The 16,420-nt window shown below is 44.6% G+C and overlaps 1 protein-coding gene across 1 annotated transcript; it reads right to left on the bottom strand.

The window, feature by feature from the left end:
- Positions 1 to 146: 146 nt before the first annotated feature.
- On the bottom strand, positions 147 to 16,147 carry LOC108708782 (zinc finger protein 569-like). Its single transcript, XM_041582760.1, has 12 exons — positions 15,991 to 16,147; positions 13,626 to 14,268; positions 11,468 to 11,594; positions 9,892 to 10,457; positions 9,463 to 9,538; positions 7,076 to 7,515; positions 5,618 to 5,651; positions 5,027 to 5,478; positions 4,817 to 4,862; positions 3,310 to 3,749; positions 3,006 to 3,129; positions 147 to 1,900 (listed from the first exon to the last, which is right to left on the bottom strand). The coding sequence occupies exons 2-12, from the start codon at positions 14,253 to 14,255 to the stop codon at positions 1,287 to 1,289; spliced, it is 3,549 nt and encodes a 1,182-aa protein (XP_041438694.1). The 5' UTR covers positions 14,256 to 14,268; positions 15,991 to 16,147; the 3' UTR covers positions 147 to 1,286.
- Positions 16,148 to 16,420: the final 273 nt, after the last annotated feature.

The raw sequence follows: 16,420 nt of genomic DNA on the forward strand, positions 1-16,420 counted from the left end.
GAGGTATATGATCGCTATGTACAAGTATATAATGGGGGGGGGTACAAGCAACGACTCCTGCAATTGGTCAGTGAATGAGTTGAGCGCAGCAGAGGTAGAGGAAGGGGCTCAGGAATTCAGTGTGGCACAAGAGGAATAACGATGGATGTGGGTGAAACAGGTTTAATAAACACCCAAAGCAGTTTAGAGTTTGCTTTTATGGAAAAGACTCTTCCCCTTTAAACATTACACAAACGTTACTGTCCCAATAAAAAACGACCCATGAACAGTAACCCCTGGGGCTGTGTGGGGGTTTAGTCGAGTGCAAGCGGACACAGCAATGATTGACAGGATTCAGCCAGGGAAGCCTCTCCTCTCCACCAATCAATGGCTGCACATCTTCATCCAATCAGCATCCTCCAGCCCCAAGGGCACCTGGGAATCTAATAAATAAAACCAATTGAAATGAGAGGAACAGGCAGTGGAACCTCGGCACAATTTCAATACAATGAACTGATCAGACAGGGAGTTGCAAGTACATTATTAATCCTTAAAATCCAATGGGGGAGGGGTTCTAAAATCATTGTGCCGCCTCTGAAGAGCCGTAACTGGATCCTCCTCATACAGAGAAGAGCGACAATGTCCCACAGCCTCGAAATGTCTCTGTCTGGCTGGGAGTTGTACTCCCGTGAGCTCAGATATGGATTCCAAGATGGAGGCAAGACAAGCAGTAGCAGAGCTGCATGGCCTTTATGCAATTGGTCTCATTAAAACCAACACCAGATTTACTCCATATGTTCCAATTAGGAAAGACAAGAGTCTGGTGGGGTATGGGGTTAAAAATCAGAGCAAAGCTCTGTATGAAGTGGGGCACATGCTGCACCCCTCTAACTGGAAAATACTTGACCAGCCCGAGAGAGGGGGAGAGAGAGAGGTGGGGGGAGAGAAAAAGAGAAAAAAGGAGAGAGAGGCAGAGAAAAGGAGAGTGTGAGAGAGGGGGGGGAGAGAAAGAGTGGGAAAGAGTGTGTGTGAGTGTGAGTGTGTGTGTGTGAGTGTGTGTGTGAGAGAGAGAGAGAGAGAGAGAGAGAGAGAGTGTGAGAGAGTGTGAGAGAGAGAGGGAAAGAGGGGGGAGGGAGAGAGTGCATCAGTCACTGAGGGGCACAATGTATGGAGGGCAAACAGCAGCTTTGCCACCCTCACTGCCACTCATGCTGACAGTTGGTGCTGCCAGTTAGTGTAGAGTCCATTCATCCAGTGGGCAATGGTTTCTCTAAGTCCCGCCTTCATCCGTGTGTATATTGCACAGGTTATTGCACAGGTGGGATTTCTGGGTGGACCCTCTGGTGCTTGAGCAGCTCTGATCTCCAGCGGAAGCTTTTGCTGCACAGGTTACAGGGGTACGGCCTCTCCCCAGTGTGAGTCTTGACATGGGTAGTGAGGTGCTGGCGCTGGATGAAGCTCTTGCCGCACTGCTTGCACTTGTACGGCCGCTCGCCTGTGTGGATTCGCTTGTGGATAAAGAGCGCAGTCCGTCGGCGGAACACTTTCCCGCACTCGTTGCACAGATTTGGCTTTTCTCCGGCCTGGTGGCTCCTCTGGTGCTTGAGGAGGTCGGAGCTGCGGGAGAAACGTTTCTCACACTCGCTGCAAGAGAAGAGCTTCTCCCGAGGGGGGCGACGCTGCTCCAGGAATCCCAGGCTTTGGTGGAGGCCTCTGAGGGCATCGGCTGAAGTTTGGGGTTCATCTCCCTGGAGCTGAGTGCTGCTGAAAACTCTGACATCTTGCGGGGCTCCCATGTGATCCAGCGCATTCAGGGCCTCAACTCCCAATGAGACGTGCTCTTTAGAGTCAGAGGATTCCAACATGTCAGTGGGTCTGTCCGGGTTCATCTCCTTCCCATTTTTATTGGTCCAGACCTCACCTGTTGGGGTGAAAAAACATGTAAATAGTCACATGCAGGTTAACATCGCTGTGAGTCAGAGAGAAGGGCTTGGCACTTGTGAGCTGACCATCTATTCTCTCACACACCAGCACCCATGTGACCCACATTAAGTCTCAGAATCAGCTGTCACCCAAAACTAGTCCCTGTCATTTACTTTACTTATCCTCTATGTTAGGATGAGACTAGTGATGAGCGAATTTATTCGCCAGCCATGGATTCACGGGAAAAATTCAGAATTTCGCCATGTGCAAATTTTTTCGTGAAACTACGGTGAAAATTTGCAGCGAAAAAACGCCCATAACAAAAAACTCCCATTGACTTTAATGCATTTGGAGAAATAAGTCACCATAAGAAAAAATGCGAGGCAACTTTAGGCGACTTCGGAAATGCGAAGCGATCCTGCCGGCGACTCGTTTTTTAGCCAATGGGAAGGCAGCAGGGGGAGATTAGTTGCCTGCAGTAGAATTTGTTTTCATAGTTTTGCAAATTTTCCGGTGAAGGGAAACAGGACTGATTAGTTTATCATTAGATGAGACTGCACAGTATTAAAGGGTATCAGAGACCCAGAGGTTAATCACCCCTCCTATACACCGAGTACATATTTCCCTGCACAAATATTAGGCCAATGGTCCTGTCAGATGATCCCTTTGATATAAGGGGACTTACACTAGAGTCCTGCACGTAACCAGTTTGTTAAACCGAACCTGCGACCCGCATACTTACCCGCTTGGACCCGCAAGTACCTTATCCACAACCCGATCGGCTGACCATCAAGAAACAGGAAGTGCTGTCATTGTAAACCGTTAGTGACATCATTAGAAATAGGCGTAATCAGAAAAAAAGGAGTAAAACAGGAAGTGCTGTCACTGTAAACAGGAAGTGACATAATTCGAAGTAGGTGTGTTCAGAAAAAAAGGGAGTAAAACTCGCTATTGAGAAGACCGCGACCCACAAACCTGGAGACCCGTGCCTATACCTGCTCCTGAAACTTCATCCTGCAACCCGCAGGTTTTAGCGGTAACCCGACCCGCTGCAGGACTCTAACCTACCCCTATAGATTGTGTGCTGCATGCCCCTCCCTTACCCAGAGATATCAGTGAATCCGAGTTCTCCTTCATCATATTCTTGTAGAGTTCTTTCTGCCATTCCTCCAGATCCTTCCATTCCTCCGGAAAACACACAGACATGTCATCAAATGTGACCGTAGCCTGAAATACAGAGACATCACCGAGATTCTATTGGTCTCCCTACAAACGCCCATAGATTATATATATATATATATATATATATATATATATATATATATATAATAATATAATATATATATTATATAATAATATATTATATTATAATATATATATATATACAATATAACAATATAAAATCACCTCTGTGCCGTGCACCCTCTGGTGTTTCACCAGCTCAGATCTCCAGCGGTAGCTCTTGCCACACACATTGCAGGGATACGGCTTCTCCCCCGTGTGAGTCTTCAGGTGGGTGCTGAGGTGCTGTCTCTGGATGAAGCTCTTCCCACATTGGGCGCACTGGTAGGGTCTCTCCCCCGTGTGGATTCGCTCGTGGATCAGGAGGGAGGTGTTACGACGGAAGCACTTCCCACACTGGTTACATACATACGGACGCTCCCCTAATGGTCCTAAATGACTCCTCTGATGTTTCAGTAGGTCGGAGCTGCGCAGGTAGGTCTTCTCACACTGACTGCACTGAAACGGACGCTCCTGAGGTGGTTGCTGTGACTTTCCTGCTCTCCCAACATCACCACTCTGCTCCAGCTCTGCCTGCGTCCCATTCACGCTCTTCCAGTCATTCTCTGAAAAGTGTAAAATAAGGATAAGTTACAGGGCAAGTTTATCACATGAGTAGAGTCTGCTTTCTAGAGACCCCAGTGCATTGGGTAAGTAGTGATTCCTAGCGATCCTTCCTGCAAATCCTATCCAGCAGACTCACTTACATCTTAGCCACCTCTATCTCATGCTGCATTCACCTGACTTTTCTTATAGGGGAACTCCGGCTTCCAAACCAAAATTTGATAGAGGCCCACATAACACAGACATCCCTAATATTCCCATCACAGTCACCGGTTTCTTCAGAAAGTATGAATTAATGCCATTTTTTATGCTGAAATTAACAGTTCTTCTCTTTCTGCATCATTTGAAATCCTGGCAGGGAAGGAGGGACTAAACACTGATGTTACAAATTGTAACAACTTCTCCACAGCTTACAGACAGCATGCAGGAACTACATAACCCACAATGCATTGCACTGGGATGCTCCTTTCCTTATTGAAATCACATGTGCAGGGAATTGTGGGGTTTGGAGGATACAGGCTGAGGACAGATGGCTGTTGATACAAAGTAACAGTAGTCAGCCAGCTCAGCAAAGTAGTCAGACAGATCAGCAGGAGAGCAGGGGCTAGGCTTAGAGAACTGTTCCAAGCCATTAAAAATCCTGAAAAGTCTGCATATTTTTTAATTGATGCGTATTGCAAAGTTGCTTGAAATTATGTTTACTTTTCAAAGAGCTTAAGTTATGTTTGTGTGGAGTTCCCCTTTAAGGCTTCTCATTGGCTGGAGCTGGAGTCTTACACAAGTATTTTTACTTTCCTGCACCAGTAGAATCATACAGCTGTACTTTTATTGTATAAGGAGTGACATCATTTCCTGGCAATGGAGACATCAGTTCTGGATTTTTCAGATCCTGGGATAGGGGTGGATGTAGGGCAGAAAGGTTGGGTAGTGGGGGAGGGGTGGGCATATAGCAGGTCTGTGACGGTTCCATGACTCTAATATGTTATATTAGGGCACTAAATAAATATATTTGCTTAGGATATTTGAGATGCACTCTACATGAAGACTAAGCAAGGGCAGATAAACTTACCAAGGGAAGTCTTTGTCTTACATGAATTCACCCCAATCAGAAGACTCTGTAATAAGAACAGATAAATAATTCACATGTATTAATCACTGACTAGTTAATAGGAAACAGTCGCTACAAAAACTCCCGGCATTTCATGGGCCCCAGGCTAAATGAGGTCATGTTTTGCTTTGCTACTTCCAGTACCTTTTCAAGTAATTAAACAAGGAATACCTCATCCTCATGCACCTTCTGATGCTTTGCCAGCTCGGATCTCCAGCGGAAGCCTTTCCCACATTGGGCACAGTGGAAGGGTTTCTCCCCGGTGTGAGTCTTCAGGTGGGTGGTGAGGTGCTGGCGCTGTACAAAGCTCTTCCCACATTGGGCGCACTGGTAGGGTCTCTCCCCGGTGTGGATGCGCTCGTGGATGAGCAGAGAGGTGTGTCTCCGAAAGCTCTTCCCACACACGTTACAGATGTAGGATCGTTCGTCCGTATGAACGCGCTGGTGGGTGCGCAGAGTCCGCTTGTTGATAAAGTTCTTTCCACACTCGGGGCAGGAGTGAGTCCGTTCTGCCTTCTGAGCTCTCTGCCTCAAGAGCAGTCTCGCCCGCTTCCCCAGCGCTTTGCCCCTTTCCAAAGTGCCTCTCTCCACTCGCCTGAGACACCTCTTCCTAACGGAGGTCTCTGTAACAGACAAGAACGGGGTTAATGCTCCAGTCACTGGACTGGAAGGAAGAACATGGAGATTGTTCTCTAGATCTGATACTGTTACCCTGGCATCCGTGTGCCTTTTCCACAACATGCCAATCAACCGAGAGCTCACCTTTCTGCCCGTCCTCAGAGCCATTTCCAGACTTCTACAAAACAGAAAAATGATGAGTCAAGGTTTAAAGGTGAACTAAAGCCTAACTGAAGTAGTAGCTAGAAAGTTGTACATTATATTTTAGGTTTCTGTACCAGCCCAAGGCAACCACAATCCTTTAGCAGTAAAGATCTGTGTCTCTAAAGATGCCCCAGTAGCTCCCCATCTTCTTTTCTGCTGATTCACTGCACATGCTCTGTGCTGCTGTCACTTACTGAGCTTAGGGAGCCACTCACAATATACAGTACACATAGAATAGAAATGTCACAATATAAGGCTGATTAGTAATTAATACAGATAATTACTACATGGCAGCACAGAAACCAGTGCAATTAGCATCAGAATTGAATAATCAGCAAACCTGTAGCATCAGCTTATATTACAGAACAAACCTCATTTTCTGCTGTATAATTAGTGACGAGCCCTAACAGATTCACTGATCACTACTTTCCACTGCTCCTAAATACTCCCACCACTCAGTGTCTCTAATGAACTCCCATGGTTGCTATTCCCCTAATAACTCCCATAAAGCTCACAGTCACTATAGTTGGACCCAGTTGTATAGGGCCTATGTCTACAACTGGGGTCCCCAACTTTTTTTTACCTGTGAGCCACATTCAAATGTAAAAAGAGTTGGGGAGCAACACAAGCATGAAAAAGTCCCTTAGGGTGCCAAATAAGGGCTGTAATTGGCTATTTGGTTGCCGCTATGTGGACTGGCAGCCTACAGGAGCCTCTACTTGGCAATATACTTAGTTTTTATGCAATTAAAACTTGCGTTCAAGCTTTAAGCAGCTGCTTTGAGGATCCTGAGAGCAACATCCAAGGGGTTGGAGAGTAACATGTTGCTCACAAGCTACTGTCCCCTCTTCTGCCCACACACCTCTGTCCCCTCTACTGCCCACACCTGTGTCCCTTCTTCTGCCCACACACCTCTGTCCCTTCTTCTTCCAACACCTCTGTCTCCTCTTCTGCCCACACCTCTCACACTTCCCTCTATGGTCACATCTTTCTTTTCCCTCTACAGCAAAGGTTGCAAAATGTGTCAGTTCAAGCCTCAAGTAAAGATCCAAACTTCGTCCAGGGCTCCCCCTTAGCTCATAAAATGAGTACAGATACACTGAGCCGTAGCTCCAAGATTATCTAGCATAATAAATACATATTCACCCCAAATCTCACCCCCATCTGACATCAAGCTATACTTTCAGGTGTCTCTAAATTCTCATGCTAACGGTCCTTCAAGCTGAGCCCCCTCTGCTCCAATCTTTAAACAGGGCCAGCTCCAGAGTTTGGGAACAACTGCTCTGTGGCCGCACCATGTCCCTTTTTCCTGCATGGACCTGTGTGTGAAGCTTGAGTAAAATCTCTCTAAACCAGATCTACTCTGAAGATTCTCTGTACAGTTGGCTGAGCTCTTACCTCTTCCTCGTGGATCTTCTGATGTTTGGCCAATTCTGACCTCCAGCGATAGCTGTTCCCACAGACGTCACAGGGAAAGGGTTTGATGCCGGTGTGAGTCCTCTGATGGGTGGTGAGGTGCTGCTGTTGAACAAAGCTCTTCCCACACTGCACACACTTGTAGGGCCGCTCGCCCGTATGAATGCGCTCGTGTATGAGCAGAGCCGTGTGTCTACGGAAACACTTGCCGCACACGTTGCAGATGTACGACCTCTCCCCCAGATGAGACCTCAAGTGTGACTTCAACGTCCGCTTATTGTAGAAGATCTTCCCACACTCGGCACACGCGTGTGCTTTGTCAGATTTTTGATTGCGGGGATGTGCAATAGCACCAGCTGGTTTCTTGGAGCCGCCTTCTTTATTCTGGGAATCTCCGGCCTGAGGTTCTGAATGTGCACTTCCTACAGAGAGAGAGAATGCAAATCATTAAAAGTATAACAATGTCCCTCGTTACGTCTGTCAGATAAAGGAGATGGTAGGGACCCCTGCGAAACCAACTCAGTGCAGCGCAGCCCTATCCACCAATCAAAACAATAAAAAGAATGGTTTGGGGGAAAGTACATTATCTTCTTCGTAATGGCTCCCTCTGGCCACCATAGTCCCTATTTACTGGGGAAGGAATACTGTGCTGCACACACATACTAGAGCATTTAGGGAAGCTGACGGGATGTCTGACACTTGCAATGCACTGCTGCCCTACAGAAGGGACATGAACAGCATTTCAGCGGGCGAGTACTTCATGTTGTTCCGGTCACTTACCCAAATACTGTTGCTGGCATTTCAGTGATGCAGGCTGTGCAGTTTAAGAGTATTAAAGGGGAACTAACCTGGAAATGAAAAAGAGGCCAAATCTATTTAGATACTTGTATTCCAAGCCAGGTTCTATAAAAGGTAATTTTAAAAAAATGTTTTTTTTTTATGCAAGAGTCCTAAATTTATAGCCTTAGTGCTGTTATTATGGGTGTTACATTGTATCACAGCAATACCAAATGGCTACCCACTAGTCTCCTAGGTAAGACTTTAAATCATTCTGAAGAGTCATTTGCCCCCCTGGCCCTTCATGGTTGCTTCCTCAAATGGATGGTTACACTGTATAGCCACCCCACCAAAAAGAAAAGACATTTTATAGACACTGGCTGGTACTTTTAGCTAATGAACGGGCCATGAGTTGGAATCTACTGTCCTCTTGCATAAAAGAGCTTGTTGTAACATTTACCTGGTTCCCCCCAAACTTAACTGTGTATATAGGATCCTCCGTATGACATGAGCAAGGAATTGTGCCCTTAAAAGGAGCAGAGGAATCAAGTGCCTTTATCTGCCATTCACTGGCTATAGGAGTAGGGTCTCATGCAACATGTTAAATAATGACTGCAATTTGGCCCAACTCCGATACGCAGCGACTGAAGCAATCTGCCCTCCTTTCTTATAAATCAGTGGGGCTCAGTTATCAACACTGGGCAAATTTGCACCTGGGCAGTAACCTATAGCAACCAATCAGTGATTAGCTTTTTTCAGCCAGCTGCAGGTTAAACACTGATTGATGGCCATGGGTTACTTACTGCCCAGGAGCAAATTTGCCCAGTGTTTATAAATGAGCCCGAGTGTGCTGCATTATTTAGGAGACTATGCTCCCAAAACTGACAGACCCATGAACTTGCACCTTTAGAGAATTAGGGCTCAATTAGATATTTGAGGGGAAAGGGGTTGGAATTAGCCATCTTAGTGGAGAAACCTTTGCAGCAGGGATTTTCCGTGTGACACCTGAGAATGCTAATGATGCCACTGAACTCTGCAAACATGACCAATGGCAGGGCTGGCAGTGGATTTGTTGGGATTCTCAGCTGCTACTACTTTCAAATTGGAGTCACTGACCCCACTATCCAAAAAACAACTGCCTTGTTGAGGCTACATTGTTACTTTTTTGTACTTTCAGGCCTCTACTACTTATCTTCCAGCCACTGCATGGTTGCTATGATAAGTTAGAGCCTAGAAACCAGACAACTGCTAAAACTGTGAACTATCCATTTAAGAAAGGTGAGACTATATAGAAGGGCCCCTATCCCAATTGTTACAACAAGCTCTGCTAGACAAAAGCAATATACAGTATAACACGCGGCCCTGAGAATGGGACTCCTTTTCATTTTAAGTCTATTTCCCTTTAATACAATGCCTAGTGTCAATCACAAGGTGTAAATGATAAATCAGTTCCTTTTTTAGAATTTAGTTACCCTGTACGATAACAATGTTTATCTTCTTACAGGTTAAAATTCCCACCATCCTCAGCCAGAAGGTGGTCCGCAGGCAAGATGTACTTATCAGATGACAAAGGAGAGACTTGGCCCCCTCACCTGCGCTGATGGAACCGCCATCTTTCTCGCCAATATTCGAAACACCCCTGTCATCCTTGGCCGAGCTGTCTGTCACCTGAGTCCCACACAAATAGACATTATCATTCATACACAGCAGTAGTACATAACACTGTCAATCATTGCCTGGAACAAACTGAGATTAACTCATGGATTGGCCCAAAACTGGGAAATGGCAGGGAAAAATTAACCAATGAGGTTAAATTAAAGGGGACATTATCTCCGCCCCATATATAAACACCATAATGTAATTGCCCTTTGGAGCAATTTTATAATTGACTAGATTTTTTTTTTTTTTTCATGATATTAGAAGTTTTTAAGTAATATGGGTCTGAGTGTAATAGAAAAGGCTGAATTAACTGATGTAGGAAATATTTCCTGATGCTTCAGATGACATATACAAGGACTTACCTCCTCTTCGTGGACCTTCTGGTGCTTGGCCAGCTCAGACCGCCAGCGAAAACCTTTGCCACATTCTGTGCAGTGAAAGGGCTTCTCCCCGGTGTGAGTTTTCTGGTGGGTGTTAAGGTGCTGCCGTTGAACAAAGCTCTTCCCGCACTGTGGACATTGGTAGGGACGCTCGCCTGTGTGGATGCGCTCGTGGATAAGCAGGGAGGTATGACGGCGGAAGCACTTTCCACACACGTTGCAAATATAGGACCTGTCCCCCAGGTGAGCCCGTAAATGGGTCTTGAGCATCCGCTTGTTGTAAAAGACTTTGTCACACTCTGCACAAGCGTGGACCCGGTCTGTCTTAGGGACGTCATCCAAGAACTTGATTCGGATTTTATCTGAACCCTCTGTGAAAGCCACGTCCTTCCCCTCCGCTGTGCCCATTGGCTGATTCAGCTGCCCGATTCCTCCGTCCAACTGACCAGTGCAAGTTACAGCTCCTGGGCAAAATGGCAGGTTACTGGTGCAGTCAATCGCTAGGCTGGCAGCTGGTTCTACAATGGCTTTCTCCACCAGGCCTTCCCCTGGAACACATAGCAATGAATTTATAAAATTGCTATTGATGCCCCTTAAAGGAATTGCAATGTAATTCTCCTACCGCACACCTGTAGTTCACCAATCCTGCAATTGGTGGTGCGTTCCTTCCGTTGACTCGGCCGGGTCCCTTAGCAACCAACGTGTATAAGAAACGGATCCGCACACACGCTGATTAATGCAGTCGGGGAATATCCCCTTTTATTCAGCAACCAAACATCATGTTGATGATGTTTGTTGGCTGAATAAAAGGGGATATTCCCCGACTGCATTAATCAGCGTGTGTGCGGATCCGTTTCTTATACACATTCCTTAAAGGAATTGTTCAGTATAAATATAAAAACTGGGTAAATAGATGTGCAAAATAAAAAAATATTTTCAATATAGTTAGGCAAAAAATGTTAAGGCTGGAGTGACTGGATGTGTAAAATAACAGAACAGAACACTATTTCCTGCTTTTCAGCTCTCTAACTCTGAGTTAGTCAGTGACTAAAAGGGGGGGCCACATGGGACATAACTGTTAAGTGAGTTTGCAATTAATCCTCAGCATTCAGCTCCGATTCAAAAGCAACAGCAATAACCCATATGGCCCTCCCTCAAGTCAGTGATTGGTTACTGCCTGAAACAAGAGAGCTGAAAAGCAGGAAGTAGTGTTCTGGCTATTATGTTAAACATCCAGTCACTCCAGCCTTTATACATTACATTTTTTATTTTGCAAAGCCTAATTTACCCAGGTGTTCTTTTAATTCCTTTAAACTACAGAAAAGCATAATTCTAGCAGCCCTATCTCCCCCAACACAGGAACAAGTGGCTATGTTTAAAAGTCTACTCAATGGATCAATCAGTGTCTCAGTAACGGAGAGCAAAACCACAGTTTGGAAACCAGGAGGAAATAGCATTTTTTCAATGGTAAAGATTTATCCGCTATGTCTCCTAAGTCCCTTGGTGTGACTTTTTGAAGGCAAATGATAAAATTGTAAAAAATAATAACCCTCCTCACCGAGTGATATTAATGTCTCTGAGGTCTCCTTCATGACGTTCCTGTACAGCTCTTTCTGCCATTCCTCCAGCTCCATCCATTCTTCTTTGGAGAAAGAGGAAGCCAGATCATCAAATGCCGCCGAGGCCTGCAAAGTCACAAAGTGAGAACCCACCATTCCTGAGTATAGGGAGGTGCAGCAAGAGGAGACAATGTCTAGAGTATAGGGAGCTACCGTATGACACATGATTGACAAACAGTGATTTTCACTTCCAGTTACTTGTCATGGCCTTATTGGACAATGTCTAGATCCCTGTAATCCAAGTCACTAGACATTCATTATAAGCTTCATCATACTGAAATAAGAAACTTTCTAAATACAATCAATTAAATATTCTGCGTTGTTTCTGAACGCTGGTGCGTTCTTGATGAAGCAGCCGTTGATAGGCGACGTGATAATAGAATCAAAAGACTTTTACAAAAAGAAGGTAAATGGATCGAGAAACTTGACACACTTTTCCCTGATGGCTAAAATGATTCTCGGAGTTTGAAACCTTACTTGTGATATTAATAATTTATTCATTACTTTGCAGACCTTGAATAATGAAAATAGTTTGAAAATACAATTTATGAAAATTTATTGCTACAATAACTGCAAAACGAATCTCTTTGAATTAATTTTGAATGTTTTTGCCTTTTTTTCCCTCTACAAGTAACAGTTGTGTTAGTGTATTAACATATGGTAGACCTTTAATAGGTAGTACCACTAGGTTCCAAGAGGTTGTTTCGTTCTTTTTTGTTTGTTTTTAACAGGTTATTGATTTCCTGCACATTAGGATACAGTGTTTCCAATGGACATTTTGTACACTTAGTATCTAAAGACTTAAAGGACACCGAGTTTTTTATTGATTTCACTTTAATCACATGTGGACACAAAAGCTGGACATTGTTACAAGTTACAATTTACATAACATCCCTGATTGGACATTAAGTATGGGGTGGAATGGGTGTGTACAAAATGCTACTGTGTATCTGTGTTTGTTGCACTTGAGAAAGGGCACTAAGAGCCCGAAACATGTCGTGTATAGTAGTTTAAAATAAACACCAACCACAAACAGTTAATCTGCGTTTGAAGTGCTCTCCTCTTTTCCAATGATTTATTGTTTCTGAAATAATCAAGTTTATCTTCACTAACCCTCTCTCAGCATCTGTTTCTCTTCATTCTGTCTTCATGCAGCAGTTGGGTGTCAGATATTCATTGACAGTTAGATCCAATATATCTTATAGGGGGGCTTCTTTTGCCTAGAAGATGTATTAGAGCTCACTCTATTAAACTCACCAGACATGACGTCTCTCTACTTGCAGGATTTGTGCAAAAGGCAGTTATTTTGTTAGATTTTATTTGTACTGGAATCAGTTATTTGAGTGAGCTCTAATACATCTGCTAGGAAAGGAAGCCCCCCTATAAGATATATTGGATCATTCATCTGACACCCAACTGCTGCATGAAGACACAATGAAGAGAAACAGATGATGAGAGAGGGATAGTGAAGATAAACTTGATTATTTCAGAAACACTGCAGAATATTTAATTGATTGTATTTAGAAAGTTTCTTACTTTGCTGAAGCAAATATTACATTTTAATTTTCACGATAGTTCCCCTTTAAGCAATAGCTTAACAAGCTGCCCCCCCCCCTTAAAACCCCTACCTTCCCTATGTTAAACAGCTGCCCAGTGTCAGTTGTTAGGCTGATACATTAGATAGGTATAAGAAGGGCTTGGATGGTGTTTAGCAAGTGAGGGAATACAGGGATATGGGAGATAGCTCATAGTACAAGTTGATCCAGGGACTGGTCTCATTGTATCTTGGGAAGGCATTTTCCCCTCTGAGGCAAATTGGAGAGGCTTCATATGGGTTTGTTGCCTTCCTCTGGATCAACTGGCAGTTAGGCAGGTTATATATAGACTTAAGGTTGAACTTGATGGACGTGTGTCATTTTTCAACCTAACTTACTATGTAACTATGTGTATGTGAGATTTTGACAAAAAACAGGCACCATTCTATGGTGGTAACAGCTATTATCCCCCCACCAGGGAACCAACCAAGTCTCCTGTAAAGGGCAAAGGGCGAGGTGATAACACAGGGAGAGATAAGGTGCAGGCACTCAGTGGGGTTACCTTGTCTGTGTGGTTCTTCTGATGTTTCAGGAGCTCTGATCTCCAGCGGAAGCCTTTGCCACACTCGATGCACTGGAAGGGTTTCTCCCCGGTGTGAGTTCTCAGGTGGGTGGTGAGGTGCTGGCGCTGTACAAAGCTCTTGCCACACACAGTGCACTGATAGGGTCTCTCCCCAGTGTGGATCCGTGCGTGGATCAGAAGGGACGTGTGCCGACGGAAGTTCTTCCCACAAATGTTACACAGGAAGCTCCTCTCACCCTTGTGAGCCTTTTGGTGTCTGGCCAAGTCCATGCTACGCCCAAAGCTTTTACTGCACTGCCCACAACTAAACGGTCCCTCCCCTGAGGGCTTCCTCTGCCGAGGCTTGGGGGGCTTTTTAGTCAGGCAGTTCATGTCATACTGGAGGCAGGGAGAAGGACCGTCCCCAATCTGGATCTCTTGTTCCACTGTTAGTTGGGTCCCTAAATTGTAGTCGACTAAACAGTCCATTGTACCAGCCAGAACTGCCCCATCTATGTGCGGCTCCACCTTCAGCTGCTCCTGCAATTGTATGGCGGCTGTCACCTGATCCAGGGTAATGTCTGCAGCCTCCACCTTTATACCCTCAGCTCCCATAGTCATGTGCTCCATGGCTCCTCTGCCCCTGAAGGGTTAAAATAAGTGTCAGCTCATGTTCCATGTATGGAAACACTCATTGGTCCGTAGTCTCTCCCTTATTGCAGCCTATACAGGATCTTCTGCCTGGGCTCTCTGTAAATATGCACTACAATATATATATATATTATATATATATATATATATATATGCATATATATAATATATATATATATATATATATATATTTTTTTTTTTTTTTTTTTTTAAACACTCCAATGTGAGTGCACTCAAAACAAAAACAGCCAATGCCTAGGTGCAGGTTTAATGTTTTGCAATATCGTTGGTCACAAACCGCACTCCAAGGACTTCATATGCGAAAAAAAGAAAAATATTTATTTCAGCTCCTCTATTCGAGCCGTCTTCAAGAAGACTTCCTGAAGACGGCTCCAGTAGAGGCGCGAAACGTTGAAATAAATATTTTTCGCATATGAATTCCTTGGAGTGCGGTTTGTGACCAATGATATATGTGTATATATATATATTTATAACCAAAGGAATGGTGCACTCCGTAGACAAAATTAATACCTGGGTGCCAGCATGGGAAATAAGCAGTGAAAAAGGATTGCGGCACTCACAGGGTTTTAGTGAAAAAACAAAAAATGTTTTATTATTAAGCCTCAACGTTTCGATCCCCCACAGGGATCTTCGTCAGGAGCAAAAACAAACAAGTGTGTGTGTGTGTGTGTGTGTGTGTGTGTGTGTGTGTGTGTGTGTGTGTGTGTGTGTGTGTGTGTGTGTGTGTGTGTGTTGTGTGTGTGTGTGTGTGTGTGTTGTGTGGTGTGTGTGTGTGTGTGTGTGTGTGTGTGTGTGTGTGTGTGTGTGTGTGTGTGTGTGTGTCCCATCTGTATTTATGTATACCACTTACTATGCTCCTCTACTGACCTGCTCCTCAACTCTTCTCTCATTACCTCCTCACATGCTCACATTCAAGACTTTGCAAGGGCTGCTCCCCTCCTCTGGAACTCTCTCCCATGGTCTGTCTGACTTTCTCCCAACCTTCCTGCTTTGAAAAGATCTCTTAAAACGTACTTCTTTCGAGAAGCCTACCCTCACTCTGCTTAACTAACAAACACAACACCACATACAGTACTACATCTCTCACTCACTTAATTTGATCCTGCCCACACCTTGTGTCTTATTCCCTTCCCTTTAGATTGTAAGCTCTTTTGCACAGGGCCTTCCTCGCCTTTTGTTCCAGTATTGGTTGTGATGTATGTAACTCCATGTTCTATGTATATAATTCATGTGATTTAATTGTATAATCACATTTGCTTTACACCGCTGCAAAATATGCTGGTGCTATATAAATACATGTTAATAATAAAATATATGTATATGTATGTATACAGACACACAGTGTTGTATATATATATATATATATATATATATAGATGTGTGTGTGTATTTATGTATATATTTATTGTATACAGACACACAGGATCTTCTGCCTGGACACACTGTAAATATTCAGTGCAGTATATAAATATATATAAACAGATGTGTCCCCTGTGTGTATTATATAAATATGAATATCCAGACACACAGGAATATACAGTATAATGTGTGAAGCCCAAGCTCATAGAGGAGCATTAGTGGCCCAGTATTTACATCATACAGCAGAATATAATATAATTATACACAGAAATCCTAGGGCCCCGCGGATATAAAAATGACAGGCCGCTCCCCCTCCCCTGCGGCACTCCTGTACCTTCAAGCCCCCCTCCAGGGCCTAAGGAAGGGGGTGCGCGGCCCTCCTGCTCCGTCTCAGCTTCTGCACTCTGCCCGGTGACAAGCCGCTTCCAGCTGCGGCCTGACCGGGGCTCTAAGCTCCGCCCTCTTCCGGCCATTAACCAATGGGGGAAAGGGAAAACTACTATTCCCAGAATGTCTCGCTGCAGGTGTGTTTCCTCTAAACGCGTCCCTGGGAAACTGGATACGACATAAACAGTTCCGCGCATGAGGAAGGTTCCCATGATCCCTGTGTATTCTGCGCACTGGCATTATATTGAGTGTGTGCAACTAAACCAAAGCCTTTCCTTCAGACAAAGTCAGGGGAGACTCCAGTCTGGGGGATACATTTCTGGCTGCTCCTGTCTCTCTTCCCTGACTGTCATTAGTACGACCTTGCTTTACGGTTT

Source organism: Xenopus laevis, chromosome 2L (assembly GCF_017654675.1).
Source record: "Xenopus laevis strain J_2021 chromosome 2L, Xenopus_laevis_v10.1, whole genome shotgun sequence".
Taxonomy (NCBI): domain Eukaryota; kingdom Metazoa; phylum Chordata; class Amphibia; order Anura; family Pipidae; genus Xenopus; species Xenopus laevis.